This window comes from Babylonia areolata, chromosome 30 (assembly GCF_041734735.1).
Source record: "Babylonia areolata isolate BAREFJ2019XMU chromosome 30, ASM4173473v1, whole genome shotgun sequence".
Lineage (NCBI taxonomy): Eukaryota > Metazoa > Mollusca > Gastropoda > Neogastropoda > Buccinidae > Babylonia > Babylonia areolata.
The window spans coordinates 8,592,146-8,616,131 of NC_134905.1; the positions used below are offsets into that span (position 1 = coordinate 8,592,146).

The 23,986-nt window shown below is 41.9% G+C and overlaps 1 protein-coding gene and 1 long non-coding RNA gene across 9 annotated transcripts in view; both read left to right on the forward strand.

Annotated features, from left to right (window-relative positions):
* Window positions 1-23,754, forward strand: part of LOC143275592 (uncharacterized) — a 51,782-nt gene extending 28,028 nt beyond the window's left edge. For all 8 annotated transcript variants that reach the window (XM_076579806.1, XM_076579809.1, XM_076579805.1 and 5 more), the window contains 5 exons: window positions 1,472-1,615; window positions 4,755-4,933; window positions 7,451-8,614; window positions 11,753-11,870; window positions 12,498-23,754. In XM_076579806.1, the coding sequence (XP_076435921.1) occupies window positions 1,472-1,615; window positions 4,755-4,933; window positions 7,451-8,614; window positions 11,753-11,870; window positions 12,498-12,673 (1,781 nt within the window). In that variant the 3' untranslated portion in view covers window positions 12,674-23,754. The remainder of the gene's footprint in view (window positions 1-1,471; window positions 1,616-4,754; window positions 4,934-7,450; window positions 8,615-11,752; window positions 11,871-12,497) is intronic.
* Window positions 14,810-23,754, forward strand: LOC143275593 (uncharacterized). Its single transcript, XR_013053445.1, has 2 exons — window positions 14,810-14,941; window positions 21,570-23,754. It is a non-coding gene; the product is annotated as an uncharacterized LOC143275593 (long non-coding RNA).
* Window positions 23,755-23,986: the final 232 nt, after the last annotated feature.

Consider the following 23,986-nt stretch of genomic DNA (forward strand, 5'->3'; position numbering starts at 1 on the left):
AATCGTTTTTCATAAACAAAACAAACAGCAGGAAAAGAAAAAAAAAAGTTTGGAAAATACATTTCTCTCTCTGTCTCACTCGTTGTCTGTCTCCAGAGTGATAATGAACTGATTCTGCAAGCTGTGTCCATCTGTGGCTTTAAGTGCACACAGTTATTGCTTTGTTTTGTTGTTGTTGTTTACTGTTTGCCTCAGCAAACCCATCAAATCCAGCTGTGCTTGTCAGGTATATCATTCATTTTACACTGCCACAGCCGGTACTGTTTTCATTTCTTGGTTCAATTCTACCAGGCTATGGTGTTTATGTCTTGAAAATGTCAGAGGGTTTCTTGGTCAGCAGAAATTAAAGGTCCCGTAGGCTTTTATGGCCATCATGTCAGTGAATTTTATACCCACTGCATCTAGGCTCAGCTTAGGACGACAGGGCCCAATCCTCTCCTTCCACTGTTTTAACTCACTTCCCCAACCCAAGTGAGGTGACTGTCCTGTGCACACAACACCACGCCGAAAAGGGGCTTCAAACCCTCATCACCAGTGACTATTGGACCAAATCCAACGGGCACAATAGCCAAACAGTTAAAGTGTTGGACTTTCAATCTGAGGGTTCCGGGTTCGAATCACAGTGACAGCACCTGGTGGGTAAAGGGTGGAGATTTTACGACCTTGCAGGTCAACATATGTGCAGACCTGCTAGTGCCTGAACCCCTTAGTGTGTATATGCAAGCAGAAGATCAAATACGCATGTTAAAGATCCTGTAATCCATGTCATCGTTCGGTGGGTTATGGAAACAAGAACATACCCAGCATGCACATCCCTGTAAGCGTAGTACAGCTGCCTACATGGCGGGTTAAAAACGGTCATACACGTAAAGCCCACTCGTGTATATATGAGTGAATGTGGGAGTTGCAGCCCACAAACGCAGAAGAAGAAGAACAAGAAGGACCAAAGTCCAATACATGACTGATTCTGCCACAGAACGATAATGATAATGATAGTATTCTGTTGTATTATTTTCCCAGCCCCAGTGTGCATCATGTTGGCCCAGATGTTAATCATCATCATCATCAGCATTGTTGTCATCATCATCAGCATTGTTATCATCATCATCATCATCGTCATCATTATCATTATTATTGTTGTATTTTTCTCTTTTTTTTCATGATGGCCCAAAACATTGTCTATGGCATTGTCATTGCCATAGTCATCATCGTAATAGTAATGGGAAAAAAAAAGGATGAATAGATAATAATAATAATGATGATGATGATGATAATAATCATAATGATAATGGTAATGATGATGGTGATGATAATAATAATGATTATAATAATAATAATAATACTTAATGTTACTAGTAGTAATAGTAATTGTTGAAATAATAATGATGATAATAATGATAGTGATGATGATAATAACAACAATGATAAAAATAACAACAATCACAGTGATTGGCAATATGTTTCTTTCCAGCCCCGGTGTGCATCATGCTGGGCCAGATGTTCACGGTGAGGAAGGTGATGATGCTGGGCGCCTTCATTGGCTTCCTGGGCATGTCCGTCAGCTGTCTGCTCTTCAGCATGGAGTATGTCATCGCCACCTTCGGCATCTGCTTTGGTCAGTGGGCAGGGAGGGCTGTGTGTGGGCTGCTGAGTTGTCTGTGTGTGTGAGGGGGGAGGGTGTTGGGGGGCGGGTGGGGGACTGGTTTGGTATGTGGTTCTAGATACTGAGGTGAGGAGCGTTGGTTTTTTTGACTGATGTGTGTCAACTGAGTGAGTCTTTGAAATGACCCATTGTCTGTGTATGTGTGTGCCCATTACAGACCAGTTGTCTGTGTGTGTGTGTCCATTACAAACCAGTTGTCTGTGTGTGTGTCCATTACAGACCACTTGTTTGTGTGTGTATGTCCATTACAGATCAGTTGTCTGTGTGTGTGTGTGTGTCCATTACAGATCAGTTGTCTGTGTGTGTGTGTGTGTCCATTACAGACCACTTGTTTGTGTGTGTATGTCCATTACAGACCACTTGTTTGTGTGTGTATGTCCATTACAGATCAGTTGTCTGTGTGTGTGTCGATACAGACCAGTTGTCTGTGTGTGTGTCCATTACAGACCAGTTGTCTGTGTGTGTGTCTATTACAGACCAGTAACTGGTCTGTCTGTGTGTGTCTATTACAGACCAGTTGTCTGTGTGTGTGTCCATTGCAGACCAGTTGTCTGTGTGTGTGTCCATTACAGACCAGTTGTCTCTGTGTGTGTCCATTACAGACCACTTGTCTGTGTGTGTGTGTCCATTACAGACCAATTGTTTGTGTGTGTGTTGATACAGACCAGTTGTCTGTGTGTGTGTCTATTACAGACCAGTTGTCTGTGTGTGTGTGTCTATTACAGACCAGTTGTCTGTGTGTGTGTCTGTTACAGACCAGTTGTCAGTGTGTGTGTCCATTACAGACCAGTTGTCTGTGTGTGTGTCAGTTACAGACCAGTTGTCCCTGTGTGTGTGTCCATTGCAGACCAGTTGTCTGTGTGTGTGTCCATTGCAGACCAGTTGTCTGTGTGTGTGTGTCCATTGCAGACCACTTGTCTGTGTGTGTGTGTCCATTACAGACCAATTGTCTGTGTGTGTGTTGATACAGACCAGTTGTCTGTGTGTGTGTCCATTACAGGCCAGTTGTCTCTGTGTGTGTGCCTATTACAGACCAGTTGTCTGTGTGTGTCATTACAGACCAATTGTCTGTGTGTGTGTGTGTGTGTGTGTGTGTGTGTGTGTGTGTGTGTGTGTGTGTGTGTCCATTACCAACCAGTTTTCTGTGTGTGTGTCCTTCTTCTTCTTCTGCGTTCCCCGTGATCATGGTCTCAGACTTGCAGTCCTATGCTGGAAATGAAGGTGGTGGTCTTGATGAGGTCTTCTTTGGTGCCCCAGAGCTTTTCTGCCAGTGTGGCTCCATAGGGCCACTGCTGCGTCCGTGCATCTTGATACAGGGGGCAGGACTGCAGGATGTGCTCCGGGGTTTGTGGGCCTGTCTTAAATGGGCAGTCAAGAGTGTGTGACAGCTTCATTCGGTACATGTGGTCTCGCAGGCGGAAGTGCCCCGTGCGTAGTGGGAATATGATTGTCTGCTGGAATCACTGCAGGTGAGGCATCTGGTCATCAGGTGGATGGCTATGTCGTTGCTGGAATATGTTTTTGAATTTCCGTTTGACCAGAGTTTTTGCCTCCCTGTATGAGACTGGCTGGTTTGTCTGCTCCAGTCTGCTGCCAGACTTGGCCAGTCTGTCCGCCTCCTCGTTTCCTGCCAGACCACAGTGGGCAGGGATCCACTGGACAGCGACGTGTGTATGTAGCGAGAGATCGCCAAGCAGGCGCTGTGTGTCTCTTTCCAACTGCTCACTGGGTGACTGCAATTTTTGGATGGCTGATCTGCAGTCTGTCAGAAAGATGACGTGTTCAGGCGGGTGTTGGTCTGCTTTGATCAGTCTGGCAGCTTCTCTCAGAGCAGTAAGTTCGGCCCGGTAGTTTTGATGAGCGTCCACCCGCAGGCAGAGAGTGTGTGGAGGTGTGGCCATCTGGGTGACTGATGTAGATTCCACTTCCTCCATTCTTAATGGCTGCATCAGCAGATCCGTCAGTGTAGATGCGAGTCCACACTGAGGCGTCGTACTTTGCATGCAGCATCTCCAGCGTGAGGGTCTTCAGCATGTAGTCTGGCTGGTCTCCCTTGCTGGTCACTCGTCTGTAGCGTAGAACACACCGTCCTGCTGGAGATTCCATTCTTCGGCATCCTGGAGAGGCTCTCGTTCTTCAGGGGTGCTGGGGAGGATGTCGCTGTGGGTTCTCAGCAGTTCTTTTGCCATGTGGTTGAAGCTGCTTCTCTTCAGTCCATGTGTGTGTCCATTACAGACTAATTGTCTGTGTGGATGTCCATGTAGACAGTGTTTTATGTCTTTAGTACACATCTAAGGTTTCTTTGTGTTGTTTTTTTAAGACATGTGTCCCAGTTCAATGAAAATGAATAGGAATTTGGAAATCAGTAAGATAACATGTCTGGATGCTTAGGAAAATATTTGAGGTACACTTTCATTTGAAAAAAAGAAAAAGAAAGAATGACTGACAGAGTTACTTTCCTTGAACAGGAAGTCACTGACACTGCACCAAAGTAAACACTGTCAGAATGGACGTCTGGCACTCAGATGAATCCTTGTACACATCTTTTTTTTTCCACCAGGTATAGGCAGTGCTTTATGTCTGAAATATATCTTTTTTCTATTTTTGTTCAAATGATCACATTGGTAGCAGAAACATGCAGACGCAACATATCAAGAAGACCCCTTGCACAAACTGGCACGAAGGCACATAGTATATGGCTGCACACATCTACACTGCACAGCTATACACACAGAGAAAAAGAACTCAAAAAAGAAAAAGGCATCAACAGCAACAACACACACACGTGCACACATGCATGCACACACACGCACATGCATGCACGCACTAAATACCATGAACATTCATTTCCTGAATCTGGAAGAATAGGATTTTGTTCAAGTAAAGGGCCATAGATTACTACATGATCTGTTTACATTGTGTGAGATAATCATTTTGACCTCAAACCTTTACTGCAGTATTTATCTCATACACATCTTTTTTTTCTTCTATTTTTTTTTTTTACAGGTATAGGCAATGCTTTATGTCTGAAATATTTACTGTATTCTTCATCTCCTACACTTCTTTTTTTTCTTGTTTTCTTTTTTACCAGGTATAGGCAACGCATCCATATATGGGAACTGTTTGGTGATCCTTGGCATGTATTTCGACAAGCGTCTTTCATTGGCTAATGGGCTGGCTCTGTCGGGATCGTCCATTGGTCAGTTCGCCTTGCCGCCCCTCATTGAGTTTCTGCTGGAGCAGTATGGGCTGAGTGGCTGCCTTCTGATGGTGTGTTCTGGTTTTTAGTATGTGTTTTTTGGGGGGTTTGCATTGAAGTAAAGATTATTGTAACATTGTATGATTCATATTAATCAGAGCATTCAAGTGTATTCATTTTCCGTTTCTCAAGGAGGCCTCACTGCATTCGGGCAAATACATATACGCTACACCACATCTGCTAGGCAGATACTGACCAGCAGCATAACCCAAAGCGCTTAGTCAGGCCTTGAGTGCATGCATATATTTGTATACCTATCCGAGTAGTTTTCTTCTACAGAAATCTACCAGAGGACAACACTCTCATTGCCATGGGTTCTTTTTCAGTGCGCCAAGTGCGTGCTGCACACGGGATCTTGGTTTATCATTTAATCTGAATGACTAGATGTTCAGTTTGATTTTCCAGTCAAACTTGGGAGAAAGGGTGAGGGTGGGATCTGAAACCACCCCCTTGCAGACTCTGTGTGTTGGCAGATGAGTGTCTTCATTCTGCCACCTTCCTCCTCAGTGTAAACATGAAGAAATTAAGTTCAGTAAGGACAAGATTTTCTGTTGCTGTTTGTTTGTTTGTTTTTTATATTTCGCTTTCCTGAGCAAAAAAAAAGAAAAGAAAGAAAGAAAAAAGATAGGTAAATAGATAAATAGGCAATTTTGCAACAAAACTGTTCTCCTTTTGAGCAGACCTGTTTTTTGTGTGTTGGAATCAGAAGAAGAATCCTGTATATCTGTCATGAAAACTGAAAGTAAGGATTTTCAAATGGACAAAACCACAAAGGGTTGAACCAGTGAAACTGGGTATAAGATGAAAAACAATAACAATACTGAATACTTGATCAGTGTTTTTTCTGAAATAGAGTTCAAAGCACTCTACATTCTCTCTGAATGAGTTAAAACCCAACATATACATTTAAACATGGATATAAATGAACTCTTGGATGTGTGTTGGTGTGAATGTGTGTGTGTTGGTGTGAATGTCTGTGTGTTGGTGTGAATGTGTTTGTGGGGTGGGTGGGAATGCAGGATGTATGATGTGAGAAAGAGAGAGGGGGTATTTGTGTGTGTGTGTGTTTGGGAGAGAGAGAGATAGATGCTGTGTGTGTGTGTGTGTGTGTGCATATGTGTATATATGTGTAACGAAATAAACTTTTTGAAACGTTGACAGCTGCTTGATGACAATTGCAAACTTATCTATTTTACTTTATTGGTGAAGATGGTGACGGCCAAATTCCCAGTGGGAAAAACAAAACAAAACAACCAAAAAGAAACACCACCACCCAAGAAAAAAGTATATATATGAAAACAAAACAAGGAAAACTTTTTTTTTCCATAACATAATAATTATTGTCTTTATTTTTGGTTTTCTCTATTTAAAAAAAAAGCTCCAAAATGAGGCAAGTGATTGTGGCCTCTTGCCTTGTTATAAAATTGAAATGAATAAAACAAGAAAAGATTTTTTTATAAAAAGATGTGTGACAGGGTGTATATCTTGACGCATGGCTGTTTGAGGGGGAAGATGGCGGAATGGAAAGTTGCTTATCTACCAGCACAGTGTCTGTGGAGGTGTGGGTGTCAATCCCAGTCTGACCCTTTCTCCCAAGTTTGATTGGAAAATTAAACTGAGTGTCGTCATTCTGATGAGATGATAAACCAAGCAAGCACTTGGCACACTGAAAAAAACCCAAACAAACAAAAACAGCAACAACATAGCAACATAAATGTTGGCCTCTGGCAAAAATGCTGTGGAAGAAATCCATTCTGATAGGTATACAAATATATACGCTTGCACTCAAGGCCTGATTGAGCATGTTGGGTTATGATGTTGATCTGGCATCTGCTCAGCAGATGTGGTGTGGGGTATTCACAGTGATGCCTCCCTGAGAAACTGAAACATGGACATATTTATGTTTGATAAAAAAAATATATGAAAATTAGGCAAGTTAATGTTACTCCTTGCTGTATTATATATTTGAACTGAATGAAACAAGTAAAAGAATTAAAAGTGTGACAGACTTGTAAATTGTATTGCATTTTGTAAATTGTATTGCAATTTGTCACAGCAGATATATCTGTGTGAAACCTGGGCAGCTCTCCCCAGGGAGAGTGCATCAACGCATTGCAGCACCACCTTTTTTTTTCTTTTTTTGTTTTTTCTTTTTTTTTATGCCAGCAAGTGTATTTGTTTCCATATCAAAGTGAATTGTTCTACAGATTTTTGCCAGAAACAACCATTTTTTTTTTGCTATGGGTACTTCTACAAGCACGAAGTGCATGCTACACATGAGACTTCAATTGTTCGTCTCTGCCAAATGACTAGCATCCAGGCCGCAATTCAGTGGCTAGGGGAAGGGGAGAAAATACTGGTGAGTGAGGGATTCAAATCATTGCACTCAGATTCTTTTGCTTCCTATGCAGACGCTTCACTACTGGGCCAACAGTTCACTAGCACTCAACTGTACATTTTAATTGAATAAAACAAGTCCAAAAAAGAAGTGTGACGAGCGTGTATATCTTGACGCATGGCTGTTCCAGGTTGGAGGTGTCTACTTCAATGTCGTGGCGGCCGCCAGTCTCTTTCGTCCTGTCTCCTACTGGGCCAGCACCAGAAAGTCTTCTTCCATCCGCTCACAGGAGAGGGTATTAACCTTGAAGGAGAAGGAGGAGGAGAATGGTAACAATGTACGTCTGTCCAAGACGTTGAGCAATGCCAAGGAGGTGTGCTTTGAAGATGAGCATGGCAGCAGCGTGACAAACACTGTTGATGTGTCGGGGAAAACCACCACCACTACAGACAGTGAAGCAGGGAGCGTTCAGATCGAAATGTCTGTCCTCTTGTCCAGACCCCACTCCGAGTCCACAGACCAAGGGAGTGCCGTGGATAGTGAGAAGAATCCAGAAACAACCCATTCACACACCATCTCTTCCCACCACACAGATGGCGCTTCTCTTGGCAACACCAACAACACCACACATCAAGACACTGCAGACACTACAGTGCCAGACGCTGATCACCAACAAACCCCCTTGATGTCAGAGCACAAAGAACCCCACACCACCACACACAGAAGCAGAATCGACAGCAACAGCTCGCATCAATCCTCAGATGGCAAGTTAGTGGCTGACTGTGAAAACCCTTTTGTCGAGGTCTCCCTACACAAGGAGACAGAATCGGAAAAACTGGTTGGCACTTGCTCCTCACACAAGCAGAGCTGCAACAGTCTTCACATTCAGCCGTTGTATGGTTCCACGCTCAAAATTGAGCAGCTCCAGTCCCCCCCAGATAAGTCGCTGCAGCAGGAAGGAAACAAGAAAAGCATGGCAGAGTTGTTTCACAGCCTGATGGCAATGTTTGATTTTTCTGTCATGAAAAGCTATGTCGCCGTTCTCATTGCAGTCGCCAGTTTCCTCTGTTTCTTCGGTTACTTCAACTTCGTCCTCTTCCTCCCTGCTACTGTGGCAATGAGGGGCATTGTCGGTTATGACAAAGCAGTGCTTGTCTCCGTGACAGGCATAGGTGATTTGATTGGACGGCTGACGATTGCGGCAATTGGCGATCGTGAGTTCATCGAGCGCTACAAGCTGCAGGCGCTAGGGATGTTCATGGTGGGGGTGAGCATTGGGGTCATGGTCTGGGCGGAGTCACAAGTGTGGATGATGGTGCTGTGTGCTATGTACGGCTATTTTGGGGGCATCCAGGTGAGTCACATTGTCCTGTTCAAATCCCAGCGAAAAAGCTCATCTGTTCTGTGAAGCATTTTTTGTTGATTTGCACTGTTTTTTCTCCATGGGTGCATGTGTGTCTGAGTGTTGGTGGTCATTTTCAGGTGTGGCTGAGTGTTGGTGGTCATTTTCAGGTGTGGCTGAGTGTTGGTGGTCATTTTCAGGTGTGTCTGAGTGTTGGTGGTCATTTTCAGGTGTATCTGAGTGTTGGTGGTCATTTTCAGGTGTGGCTGAGTGTTGGTGGTCATTTTCAGGTGTTGCTCTGTGTTGCTGGTCATTTTCAGGTGTGGCTGAGTGTTGTTCAGGTGTGGCTGAGTGTGAATGGCTGATTGCCAGTGCATGGAGTAGAGAAATGCGCAAAACAAATGCTATTTATTATTGTTGTTTATTTTCCAGTTAACATGTATTCACTAAAGTGATTTGCTATGGGATAAAGACAGGTGCTGTGGCCAGATGGTTTATCACCTCAATTTCCGGAGTTAGAATCCCGTGTTTCGGCACACCAGGTGGGTTAAGGGTGGCGATTTTTCCAACCTCCCAAGTCAACATATGTATAGACATGCTTGTGTCTGAGGCCCCTTTGTGTGTATACACATGCAGAAAGTGAAATATACACATTATTAAAGATTCTGTGACCATTTGGCTGGTTATGAAAACAAGAACATACCCCAAAATGAAGTTTGGCTGCATACATGGCAGGATAAAAATGGTCATACAGGTAAACGCCCATTCATTGATGTGAGTGAATGAGGGAGTTACAGCCCTCAAACATAGAAGAAGAAGACAGGGGAAAAAAAATTTTTTAAGGTGTGTGTGTGTGATGAATATGTATGTATATCACTATATGTATGAGAACATCTTCCTGCTGTATACATTTACATGTATGACTCAAAAGAGAAATTTAGAATTAACAAGGAAATTTAGGGGGATGGAAAACAAAGTAACAGAATCAAATTAACTAACGAAACAATCAACAGACCAATAAAAACAGAAGAGAGTCCAGTGTTGGACTACTTGCAGGTAATTAGCCATTTGACATTTGGATAAACTTACAAAAAATCCTGATGAATAATTACATTTTTTTTTAACTCCGTTGTTTCAAATTATGGGAATGAACTCTTTTTGTCACAACACAAGAAAAAATATTTGTTATTTTCTGTTCTGCATAGGCATACAATTTTCCTGGTATATTTTGTTTTGAAAATGTCAATTTTTCATCCATGCATAAGTGTCTGTATTTTCTTACTAACACTGAATTGAATGTTTATTGTGTTGATGTCAACAAGAATATACCATTCTTGTACAGGTAGAGGAAGTTGTTTATTGTGTTCATATCTAATGTTGTTTGGTAATTTTCACTTTTATAGTTACAAGGTTATGTTTGGACTTACCCCAGTAAAGCTGTCATCAACAACTTTTATTGTAGACAACCATTGGGCAGTGAATTCATATTCAAACATCCACCCACCCACCTCCCTCCTCCACACACACACTGGAACCCTCCCCCCTCCACCTTCCTCCCCCCCCCCCCACACACACACTGAGTAACTGGCATACCCAATCCCACCCACACACACACACACACTGACACCCTCCCCCCCCCCCCCAGACACACACTGACACCCTCCCCCCCCACCCCACATACACACTGACACCCTCCCCCCCCACCCCACATACACACTGACACCCTCCCCCCACCACCTAGACACACTGACACCCTCCCCCCCACCCCACATACACACTGACACCCTCCCCCCACCACCTAGACACACTGACACCCTCCCCCCCACCCCACATACACACTGACACCCTCCCCCCACCACCTAGACACACTGACACTCTCCCACACACACACATACACACTGACACCCTCCCCCCACCACCTAGACACACTGACACTCTCCCCCCCCCACACACATACACACTGACACCCTCTCCACCACCACCCAGACACACTGACACCCTCATCCCCCCACCACCCAGGCACACTGACACTCTCCCCCCCCCACACACACACACTGACACCCTCCCCACCACCACCCAGACACACTGACACCCTCATCCCCCCACCACCCAGGCACACTGACACTCTCCCCCCACACATACACACTGACACCCCCCCCCCCACCCAGACACACACTGACACCCCCTCATGACACACACACTGAGCTTCTGACATACCCCTCCCCACCCAACCACGATGACACACACCAACCCACACATACACACACTGACACCCCATCTCCACCTCCACCCCTACCCCCCATACCCCCCTCCCACCCCACACACACATTGATTCACCCCTCCGCCCACATAGGCACACACACACACACACACACACACACACTGACACACACTGACTCCCTCCAGCCCCCAGACCCCCCACACTCCCTTCATCCCCCCCACCTGCCTCACACACACACACTGATACACACACACACACACTGATACACACACACACACACACACACACACACACACACACACACACACACATGCATATGTGGAGAATCTATTTCAAGCAAACACACACTCTTTGAATGTCAGAGTCTGAAATCGTTTTTACCAAACTTCTCAGAAAATTCTTTTGAATGTATTTTTGACAATTTCAAGATGTTATCTGCTATTGCAGAAGGTTTGCTGCATAGTCCAATTGGACATTTGTTATAATTGTTACAGTTGTTTGATGTTAGCATTTCCTTCTATATTATGCCTATGTCTCCCCTTTTAATCTTATTTTTTCCAATACTCTGTATCTTCCCCCCCCCCTCCCCACACACACACACATATGCGCACACACACATACACACACATCATTCATCACCCTCTGCCCAATACCGTTCCCACCTCCACGCTCCCCCCCCCCCCCCCCCCCCCCCGACCCTTTTTTTTTTTTTTCGTCTAATATCACTTAAAGTGGAAGACGTTAAACTGAAGACTACTACTACTACACACACACACACAAGGCCAGAACGGTTGTTTTGGCCAGACTTTGCATGCCTTTAAATTACACTAATAATGATGATAATAATGATAATAATACTTATGACAAGAACAACGGCAATAATGAACACAATGACAATAATAATAACAGCGGACTGTTGTTGTCCCCAGGTGAGCCTGATGGCGGTGGTGATCGTCGACTTTGTGGGGATGGCCAAGATGCCAAAGCTTCTGGCCGTGGTCATGTTGATTCAAGGGGTCGGCGCTTCCGTTGGTCAGCCTTTGCTGGGTAAGGAACATGTGTGTGTGTGTGTGTGTGTGATGATGATGATGATAATGATATGGATAGTCATATAGTACCTGTGCCTATCCTTGTGTGTGTGTGTGTGTGTGTGTGTGTGTGTATGATGATGATATGGATACTTATATAATGCTATATCTCAGTGAAAACCAAGCTAAAAGCGCTTTACAAACTTGGGGTCTTTTGCTCAACAGGCTGCCAGCTGGGTAGAGCCGACTGACGGCTGACATTCAGCGCTCATCATTTGTTTCCTGTGTCATTGGATCAGATTTCAGGCACACACCCATACACAATCACACAGACATGTAACACTGTGTGTGTTGTTCAGGCACTAGCTGATCTGCACATATGTTGACATGGGACATCGGAAAAGTCTCCACCCTTTACCCACCAAGCACCGTTAACAAGATTGTAACTCGAGACCCTCAGCTTGAAAGTCCAATGCTTTAACCGGGTGTTTCACCCGACTGTGCATATATACATATATATATGTATATAGTGTGTGCATATATGTATTTAAATCTGTTTTGTATGGGGGAAGGGGAAGACAGCAAAACAAAACAAAACAATACAATACAGTAGATAAAAGAGCATTTTGGGTGGTGTGTGTGTCAGGCGCGGTGCGTGACGCCACAGGGTCCTTCCAGTGGGTGCTGGTCATCACGGCGCTGTGCTGCGTCATCGCCAGTCTGCTGCTGCTCTGCTACCCCCTCGTCCTCAGGCTTGAACCCCGTCGCCCCGCCAAGTTCGCCCTCCTGCCCCCTCCTGCACAGTCCACGCTTGTCACCTGATGTGCTGGCACTGTTGCAGGGTGGGGTCGCTAAACTTGGGAAGTGGGTGTGGGGCATTGTTGTGTGATGGTAGTGGTGGTGGTGGTGGTGGGTGGGTGGGGTGGGATGGGGTGGGGTGTGTGTGTGTGTTTACACATATTTGGAGGTGATGATCATGATGATAATGACAATGATGTGTGTGTGTGAGAGAGATCTTCAGTTTAACATCTATTCACCAAAAGTGTTATTAGACGGATGTGTGTGTGTGTGTGTGTGTGTGTGCGTGTGTACAATTTTGGAGGTGATGATGATGATGATAATGATGATGATGATGATGTGTGTGTGTGTGCGTGTGTGTGTTAAAATAATGTGTATAAACCGTTGGCAAAATTGGTGTAAAAATGTATTGGGTAGAATCTGATTGCATAAATCTTGGTATTTTTGAATCATCAAACAGATGAATAGCATGGGTGGGAGTATTTGTATTATTGTACGGATTTCTGTATTTGCATTTTGGCATTTTTTCCCCCAATTGATTTGTTTCAGTATCAGTGTAATGGGGAGTGGTCGTGCTGTGGCAGAATGGCAGGACAAGAGGAGGGTTTGTAGTTTGAGGAAAAAAAGGTGATGGTCAACAGGTAGAAAAGACACAGGAGTCACGTATAATTGGACAGATGTTGTTTATTCTGTTTTAGTGAGCAGGTGCAAACTGCACATGTACAGAGAAACTGGAAAGTACAATGTTGACTGGAAGCAATGTTAACTTGAAACAAAACCCTGAAATCAAACAATTGTGACTAATAAGTATCTGTTACACAGTTCACAATCTGGCTCCATTTACAGTTAAACTGCCCCGTTTTAGATTGACAGATTCACTTAAAGACCATTCAGTCAAAAAGTGTGCAAAATTAATAATGTAAGTTCACTTTAAAGGAATGTTACCAATAAAACCATTCAGAACGTTCTATTGGCTTGATGGCAATTGTTTGTAAAACACAAATCAATTTTGGTTATTCTGAAAACTAAATGTAGCTGTAATCAAATTCAAACTTACTACAGTTCAGTTTCAGATCTATTTTTAGTGAAAATGAATAAACCATTCAAAAAATACAATGTGTCCCTAATCCTTACAATAAACTGAACAACACGAGGCAATGTCCACAGTTTTCTCTCACATAGACACACAGATGCCTGGGGAAAGCTAAACCGACTGTCTGAAGATGCAGAGAAAACGGGTCTCAAAATTAACACCAGGAAGACAGAGCTCATGAGAGAAAAAGCACAGAGGAAGACAAGACGAGACAAAAGCACAGAGGAAGACAAGACAAGACAAAGTCTTTATTTCCAGGATAATAGATAAGCACTGGTGTGCTTTTTTTTTATCCAGTCCCCGCCCTGAATAGGGTCTTCACTACACAATATTTAATAAAATGAAATCATGATGTTAGTAGAGATACATAACAGAGGAAAAAATAATACATAAATCAAAACAAAACAAAAACAACAACAACACACACTCACACGCACGCACGCACGCGCACACACACATGGCATACAGGCACTAGCATGGTGTTAGTAAAATGCATAGGGAAAAAAAATGAACAAAATGAAAGAAACAAACACACTCAACACACACCACACTACACCTCAGAATGGGGGATAGAGGGTGAGGAAGGTCTCAGTCAACCATACACATTTGACAAACAGTATCAATAAAATGAACGATTTAGATTACACATTATGGCATAAGGTGGGAAGGGCAATGTTTTTTGAAGGTGGTTGGGCAACGGTGTTGTTTAATTGTTTCTGGGAGTGAGTTCCATAGGGTGGCGCCTGAGTAAACCAGACTGGATTTGAACAAGTCAATTCTTGGAATTGGGATATGGACTTTGGGGGGATTTCTTGATGAATTTACAAAAAAAAAATTCTATTAATGTTGGTGGTCATAATCTTTTGCATCATGATTCCTTTATTGTGCTTTAATCTACGGATTAGTGGGAGAATATTCGCTTGTTTATAGTCTAAGTCTAAAAGGGTAGTCTTTTTAAGGAGTACCAGCTTGAGCCCCCGTTTATGAAGATTCTGAGTACCAGCTTGAGCCCCCGTTTATGAAGATTCTGAGTACCAGCTTGAGCCCCCGTTTATGAAGGTTCTGTAATGGCTTCAAGAAGAGATGAAGGCAGCCGGATGGACATGGGCTTGGCTGAAGAGGACAGCCCAAAACTGAGTCTGCCGGAGGAGTGCTGTTGCAGCCCAATCCTCCACAAGGAGTCAAGAGGCATAAGTCAAGTAAGTCAGTAAGCTTTTCCAACACAAGGTAATTAACAGAAGAACATAGTATCTTCTCAGTGTCACAAAGGTAGTTACTGAAAAAGTGAACTGGTCCACAGAAGTGCAAAGGCACAACTGGCCACTTCAGAACAGAGATGTGGTCACCAGAAAATCAGTGAGGCACAACTGACAAGGTCAAAGTTCACAAGACATTTAACTCCAAAAGATCCAGACTAAACAGGCTAACTACTTCAAAACTTTTTTTTTCTTAAAACAGTGTGGGATTTACACCTCTTTGCTAACATTGTACTGATGAAAATGCCTACTAATGATAAGCAACTGGTAACTAAGAACACTTAAAAATGATAACACTTTAACTCTTTTCTGTATCGTGATAACTTTTCTAAATAATTTTTTTTCCTCTTATTTCAACTCTGCTACATACAAGTTTAAGCCTGCCACATACTTGATTACCAACTGTGCTACATACTTCAGTTTTAAGCCTGCTACATACTTAATGTTTGAATCTGCTACATTAAGACATGCACTTCAGTTTAAGCATTCCCTGGACCCCACACTCAGACTTTTCATTGTTGCAAAAATGAGCCACACCCACCTGTGAAATTGGTGTGTTGGGGGTGGGGGGGGGGGGGTTGGGGGGGGCATGGCGAAATAGTCTGGTGTTGGACTTATGATCCAGTGATCAGGGTTTGAAGTCCTGTTTTGCTGTGGTGTTGTGTCCTTGGGAAAGGCACTTCACTCTGATTTTTGTCACTAACTTTGGTTGGGGAAGGTTAAAGCGTCGGAAAGAGAGGACGGGATCCAGCCAACCTTATGCTGAGCCCAAGACACAGTGGATATGAACTCACTTCTCCTTTGGCTGTAAAAGGCTATGGCCGGGCTTTAACCTTTTGGGGAAGGAACACATGGTCATTTCCTATTTTGGTATCCAAATTCAGGGACCAGTTTTGATTAATTGCAATCTTGTGCATTGTTGAAATGATATGAGCGTTAGTAAATGATGTGACCCACGTACTGTAGTTTTTTTTACTAAATTTTGGAGTGGAGAGGGGGTTATTGAACTTCATTTTGAAATAGATTCAGTCGCTACACTAACTCCGTCTGATGGGTAGATGGACACAATAGCTGAGTGGTTAAAGTGTTGGATTTTCAATCTAAAGGTCCCGGTTCCCCCCTCCTCGCCATCCTCTTCTCTATCCCTATCCTCTTTTCCTGAAAATGGTGTATGACTGGCTACGTGGCAAAGGTAAAAATGGTCATACATGTAAAAGCCCACATGTGTACACGAGTGAACGTGGGAGCTGCAGCCCATGAAGGAAGAGGAGTGGGAGGTGTAGTGGTTATAAAAAGTTAAGGGTCCCATAGCCTTTGATGGCCATTGGAGCAGTGAATTCATATCCACTGTGTCTAGAGCTTGGCACAGGAAGGTGGGGCCCAGTCCTCTCCTTCCACCGTTTTAACCGTCCCTGACCAAGTCAGGTCCCCATTCACGCCTTGCTAGTGGGAGGACAATCGGAGTGAAGTGCTTTTCCAATGGAGAGGGGAGTGATCCAGGACCATATCTGGGACTTTAACCTGTGAACGCTTGCTTCCTAGCTGGGCCCATTACCACTTGGCCACTGTTTCACCTTAACGTTGATGTACGTCGTATGGTGTGATGATGTGATGAGTGAATGGACGTCTAGGATTCATTGCTGAGAATACCATGTGTTGCACAAAAATGAAATCGTGACATAAGTCCCTCTTATAGTGAGTCACTGAGAAAAAGGCTGGACATACTGCACATGGAAATCCATCATGTTTTGATTTGTGAGTGGGTGTGGTGATGTGTTAACAAATGAATTTGTGTAGGCAGGAAAATGAATTGTCATTTTAAACCTGAACGCATAACATATATAGAGAAAAAAAAGTACAAATAAGGTAATAAATTGTCTGAATGAAAAAGACAAAAAAAATTTTATGGTAATGTACTTAATTCTCATACAAGATATAAAAGATATAACATGTCTTAATTTTGAAAGAAGACCTGAGAAACAACATGTTGATATACTTATATGTGTTTATGAATGTTGTAAATCATGGTATACATTTTTAATTCTTAGATGATATGTAATATGTATGAGTGAGCATGTGTGTCCGGAAAAGAATGATTGGGTACTTGTCTAAATCATCTTTTACTGAATAGACAATAAACCAGTGAGAAGAAGACAAAGAAGAAGAGGAAGAAGAAGAGTATAATATAAAGTAGTATTGATGTCATGTGTGTAGTATTATTTGCTGTTGAGTATTATTACATATGTTGTCTTGGTTTCTCGATCTGCACTTTACAGATATATACAGATGTATATGTATGTATATAATTATGTATATATATATATATATATATAGAGAGAGAGAGAGAGAGAGAGAGAGAGAAAATTTGCTCTGGAGTGACATTGTTACTACGAGTTCAGTTCTTACACACCTCAATTGATGTGGCATGACCTTTTACCTTTGTTGCATACTGTTCCCAAGGTTACTGTTGAAAGACTGACAGTGCGGTTTTGTTGCTGTTGTTGTTTATTTATAGCTTTACCTCATTATTTGCTGTCCATAAAATCTTATTTTCAGGGTGACTCTTGAAAGTCCATTTCTGGAACATTTGTGGGTGTGTTTTCCTTGTTATTTCTTAATGGGTATCTCGATTTCTTTGCTGTTATTGAAATCTTATTTTCATGTTGACACTTGAAACCTAACTTCTAGAACAATTTTTGCTTTTTAATAGAATGGTAGGAAGAGAAAATTGAGAAAGAATATCTACTGTGTGAGAGAGAGAGAGAGAGAGAGAGAGAGTGTGTGTGTGTGTACATTGTATGACCCAGAAAAAGAAGTTTTCTTGTGATATTTTTTATTCTGGAATGAAAACATACTTGTTCCCGTTTGGACCATTGCCTTAAAAGAAAATGGGAGGGAAAAAATGTTTTCCTTTTATTTTGGACAAGTTTTGTGTAGTTTGTAAATTTGTTCATCAAATCAGCCAGCTTTTTTAGGACTTGTTTGAAGGATATATGTAACCATGACATCCTATGATATATAAAATTTTAAGCTTTTACATTGGTAAATCCAGAATCATGTACATTATGAAATTTTACCAAAATTTAACCCAGAAAAAATATAATGTGTATATTGTGAACAATAGAAATGGCCCAATATAGTTTAACCATTTCCTTAAAAATATATATACATATATATCTATCTCTGTATTTTTTAGTCATTTATACAGCATTACATGACTTTTTAATTGGAGTATAAAATGAATGTGAAAACCTTTCTTTAGCTGTGCTTTGCCATGGACACATTTATTTATGTTAACATCTTGTATCAGTGATACTCTGTATTCGTTCTTACGGTGAGAATGTTTTCCCATAGACACATTTTTTATCCGGGCATCTTGTATTAGCAGTACTTTGCATTAATTCTTACGGTGGGGATGTTTTCCCATAGACACTCATTTTTTATCTTGGGATCTTGTATCAGTGATACATTGCATTAATTCTTACTGTGGGGATTCCAGGGCCTCTTCGTTGTCAATAGAATCCACATCTTCTGAAAACTGGTGCTGGAAATTTCCTCTCCTTTCTGCAACTTTCTTTGTTTCTGTCTTTTCCTTTTTTTGTCCTGTTGTCTCTTCCCCTTTTTCTTTTCTGCCTTGCTGATCCATTCACCTTGTACCAGAAAGTTTTGATTGTTTTACATAATTGGGCATTCTTAATATGATGCTGTTGTTTTCTTGCCCAGGATGTGTGAGTAGTCTGTTGACTTTTTTTTTCTTTTTTTTGTTTGCATTTTGTATTCCTACTTTTATCTGTAATTTTGTGTTCTGTGTATAATTGTTTGTGTTCACGTTTTAAAAATAAAAATTGTGATAAAGAATTGACAGAACGGTCCAAGTTAAAGGCATGTCACAGGTTTATGTGCATGAATGTGACTGTAACTGAGCCCATATGTTGGCTTATATCACACATTGACGTAAGTTTACAGTTGGTCCAACAGCAAAGCCGTAGCTGTATGATCAATGGTTTCTCCATTGCAACGGGAAGTCATTTACAGCTTTGATGCTTTATAACAATTTGGCCGTTGAGCTTGTCTAGTTAGCAATGGGAAGTCATTTACAGCTTTGATGCTTTATAACAGCTTGGCCGTTGAGCTTGTCTAGTTAGCAATGGGAAGTCATTTACAGCTTTGACGCTTTATAACAATTTGGCCGTTGAGCTTGTCTAGTTAGCAATGGGAAGTCATTTACAGCTTTGACGCTTTATAACAATTTGGCCGTTGAGCTTGTCTAGTTAGCAATGGGAAGTCATTTACAGCTTTGACGCTTTATAACAGCTTGGCCATTGAGCTTGTCTAGTTAGCAATGGGAAGTCATTTACAGCTTTGACGCTTTATAACAATTTGGCCGTTGAGCTTGTCTAGTTAGCAATGGGAAGTCATTTACAGCTTTGACGCTTTATAACAGCTTGGCCGTTGAGCTTGTCTAGTTAGCAATGGGAAGTCATTTACAGCTTTGACACTTTATAACAATTTGGCCGTTGAGCTTGTCTAGTTAGCAATGGGAAGTCATTTACAGGTTGGTCTTGTCGTGAAGGACTATGACTCTGAAATCATGAGGCAGAATTGCTCCTGGCTCTTAGTGCTGCATCCTTGGGGGCTAGCTGGCTTTTAGGAACCATCCCAACACTGACTGTCCTAAAACCCTCTTGGCCGAGAGAGTGGGGATGTAACTTGGGCAAGACACTCTCCACTATAATCAAATTCTAGCCCAGATAGTTGGGACAGCAGATGCCTCCTTTGTTGTTCTGGTGGTCCTAGTTGGACATGACTATCATACATGTGCCTGATTTTTCTTTTTCTGGTTCTACAGGATTGACATTGACAGCGTGTTGAGGCCTGACATGGATTGACATTGACAGCGTGTTGAGGTCTGACATGGATTGACATTGACAGCGTGTTGAGGCCTGACATGGATTGACATTGACAGCGTGTTGAGGTCTGACATGGATTGACATTGACAGCGTGTTGAGGTCTGACATGGATTGACATTGACAGCGTGTTGAGGTCTGACATGGATTGACATTGACAGCGTGTTGAGGTCTGACATGGATTGACATTGACAGCGTGTTGAGGTCTGACATGGATTGACAATGACAGCGTGTTGAGGCCTGACATGGATTGACATTGACAGCATGTTGAGGTCTGACATGGATTGACATTGACAGCGTGTTGAGGTCTGACATGGATTGACATTGACAGCATGTTGAGGTCTGACATGGATTGACATTGACAGCGTGTTGAGGCCTGACATGGCCCTGTGATCAGCTGGACTGTAACCATAATGATAATGATAATGATGATGATAATGATTCTTACAGTGTGTGTGTCAGTTTGTACATAAGATTCAGATATTGGCACCAAACAAGAATGTTAAAAAAATCATGTCTGTGTGTATAAAACTAAGCCAAGAATAGCGTGTGTAGTGATGCCAAATTACTTTAAGCAGAACCAGATGTTACAACTGATACAACCATGCCTGTTTAATTTAGCCAAGAACATTGCAGCAGAATGTTGATCATATTTTTGTTGGATCGGAAAATGTATGTACACATATCCAAATGTATATATGTACATTCCTCAATCTGTGGAACAAAAATGATAACATTATTTTGCATACTGATCTTGAAACGACGGTTGTGCCACCCACTGGTTGCTTCATCACAGCCTTTTCTTTCTTTGTTTTTAAAAAAAGAATTTCTGTGATACAGATTTCGGTATGGCTTGAACTGACTTGTTGATGGCTTTGACCCCTTTACTGGTGAACCTCGGTGAAACAAGATCAGTGTGGCGTCAGTTTGAAGTGATGTCGCTACGTTTTGTGTTCTTATCAATGGTGTCATTGTTTTTCTGAACAAAAGTAAAGCAACTCAAGAGGAAGGAGCCCACATAAAGAAAGGTATCAACTGACATTCTGTCCTGTAAGATATATCTTATCTCAGTGAGGTGACAGCCCTTCACTGACATCCTGACTGGTGAGCTCTGTCTTATCTCAGTGAGATGACAGCACTTCACTGACATCCTGACCTGTAAGCTATATCTTATCTCAGTGAGGTGACAGCCCTTCACTGACATCCTGTCCTGTAAGCATAAGCTGTATCTTATTTCAGTGAGGTGACAGCTCATCTGACATCCTGTCCTGTAAGCTCTGTCTTAGTGAGGTGACAGCTCTTCAATGACATCCTGTCCTATAAGCTGTATCTTATCTCAGTGAGGTGACAGCTCTTCAGTGACATCCTGTCCTATAAGCTGTATCTTATCTCAGTGAAGTGACAGCTCTTCACTGACATCCTGTCCTGTAAGCTATATCTTATCTCAGTGAGGTGACAGCTCTTCAATGACATCCTCTCCTGTAAGCTATATCTTATCTCAGTGAGGTGACAGCTCTTCAATGACATCCTCTCCTGTAAGCTATATCTTATCTCAGTGAGGTGACAGCTCTTCAATGACATCCTCTCCTGTAAGCTATATCTTATCTCAGTGAGGTGACAGCTCTTCTCTGACATCCTATCCTGTAACCTCTGTCTTATCTCAGCGAGGTGACAGCCCTTCACTGACCGGTGAGCTGCATCTTATCTCAGTGAGGTGACAACCCTTCACTGACATCCTGACCGGTAAGCTGCATCTTATCTCAGTGAGGTGACAACCCTTCACTGACATCCTGACCGGTAAGCTGCATCTTATCTCAGTGAGGTGACAACCCTTCACTGACATCCTGACCGGTAAGCTGCATCTTATCTCAGTGAGGTGACAACCCTTCACTGACATCCTGACCGGTAAGCTGCATCTTATCTCAGTGAGGTGACAACCCTTCACTGACATCCTGACCGGTAAGCTGCATCTTATCTCAGTGAGGTGACAACCCTTCACTGACATCCTGACCGGTAAGCTGCATCTTATCTCAGTGAGGTGACAGCCCTTCACTGACATCCTGACCGGTAAGCTGCATCTTATCTCAGTGAGGTGACAGCTCTTCAGCAGTTGTAGAGGGGTTATATCTCTCATTTTTTTCTCAATAAAGAAAATATAAACAGAAAGAAAGATAGGTATTCTGTGTACTCTGGTGTGTTTATTTTACTCTATTTTTTATGCATTTTTATAGAATCACGGTTGCCATTATTTACCTGGTTTTTAATGAAAACAAAATTGCCATGACTGCTGTTTGCTCCCAACTTTTTACGGCATATTTGAACATCATATACTTTCTATATATAGTGGTTCTGTTAAAACTGGTGTGTGTATTCTACATTATATAGAGATTTTTTTTTTCCAGCTTGTACATAATGATAATGATAAATGATAATAACAAGGACAATAATAGTAATGCCGACTGACACTGCCACCTCCCAGACAGGGACCAAGTGGCATTTACAATAAAAACTCTACATTAATAAATATACATGCATTAAGATATTAGCATGACATACCATACACGACATGCATGTGCATTCACAAAACACATACACACAGAGCAGACGTTCAAGAACAATGATTATTCACTGAGATGGCAGGCAGAATGGAAGAGGTGTGTTTGGAGAGACTGTGAAAACAGAACTGAAATAATTATAGCAAAATATGTGAATGACTGTGCACAAAAGTCAGTGTGACTGAAAAGAGGGGGAGAGAAAAACGTGTGTGGGAGTATTTCTTAATTGTACAGATTTCCTCATTGGCTTGCCAACCCCCATCCCCACCCCTCACCCCTTGTAGGGTTCAAAATCTTGGGTGTCCCAGGTACTTTAACAATTGTCAGAGGGTCCCAGACCACCATCAGGAGGTCACTCTAATGCTGCACATTGTGATCCAGTCTGCATTTCTGCACACATACAAGGACAGGCATATTTTGCCAGCTGTTGTGAATTGGTTGATTTAAAAAAAAAAAAAAAAAAAATTTTTTTTTAGTCTCTCTATTTGGTGATATCAGTCTTTAAAAGTTGAACAGAGATGACATGATGTGAGTTGGTGGAATCTGCTAAAAAAACCAAAACACCACCACCATTAAATGTATAGACCAGAAAATTTTGTTTGAACTGCCAAAAAAAAAAATGTCATGATTGGACATGGAGAGAGATTTGTTGACAGTTAAAATATATTTTGACATCACAGATTTGTGGATTGTTAAGTTTTGACATTATAAAAGATTTGTAGATGGTTAGAATTGTGGGTTTATGTTTTGACATCCAAAGAGATTTGTAGATTTTATTTTTTGACATATAACTTTATAAATTTTGTCAAATTTGTGTGTGTGTGTGTGTGTGTAATATATATTTTCTCTTTGTGTGTGTGTGTGTGTGTGTGCACGTGTCTGTTTTCTCTCCCCCCCACTTTTTTTTTTACAGCATTAATTTCAGATTCATTTTGTAAAGTTATACTCACAGTTCAGTTGAATTTTTTGTTTGAAAAAAAAAAGTCTGTTTCTTTTCTGTTTTCTACCTATAAATGGCCAAAATGCTTTTACATCAGCATTACAAGTGTTTACTACGCGTTCTTTTTTTTTTTTTTTTTCCTGACCCCATCATCTGCACCATTTCTGTGGCATTACTCCCACGCCGCTCATTTAGATTCCCCCTTACACGGCTACACCCGGGTTCGCCCATCACAGTTCCAGCGTCGGCAGTCCACAGGGAACCATCAATGTCAGGTCGTGTGCTTTCATTTTGACAAGTTGTTTTCAGTGCAACACATTTTGTGTTACATTCTTTTTTTTTACATACTTTTTTTACAGAACATTATTTTTGTGTTCATGTGCTCAAAAGACAAAATTGACAAAGCAAACATGTTACAAGCTTTTTTGTTTTCTTGTATAGAATGCCCTGCTTATGAAACTCCTTTTAAAAGTTTTCTTTCTTTTACTTATTTGCCTTAAGAAATAATTTTAATAGAAATCCACACATTTCACTAGCATCAGGCTTTATTAATATGACATATGATTATAACTGTTGTATAATATTA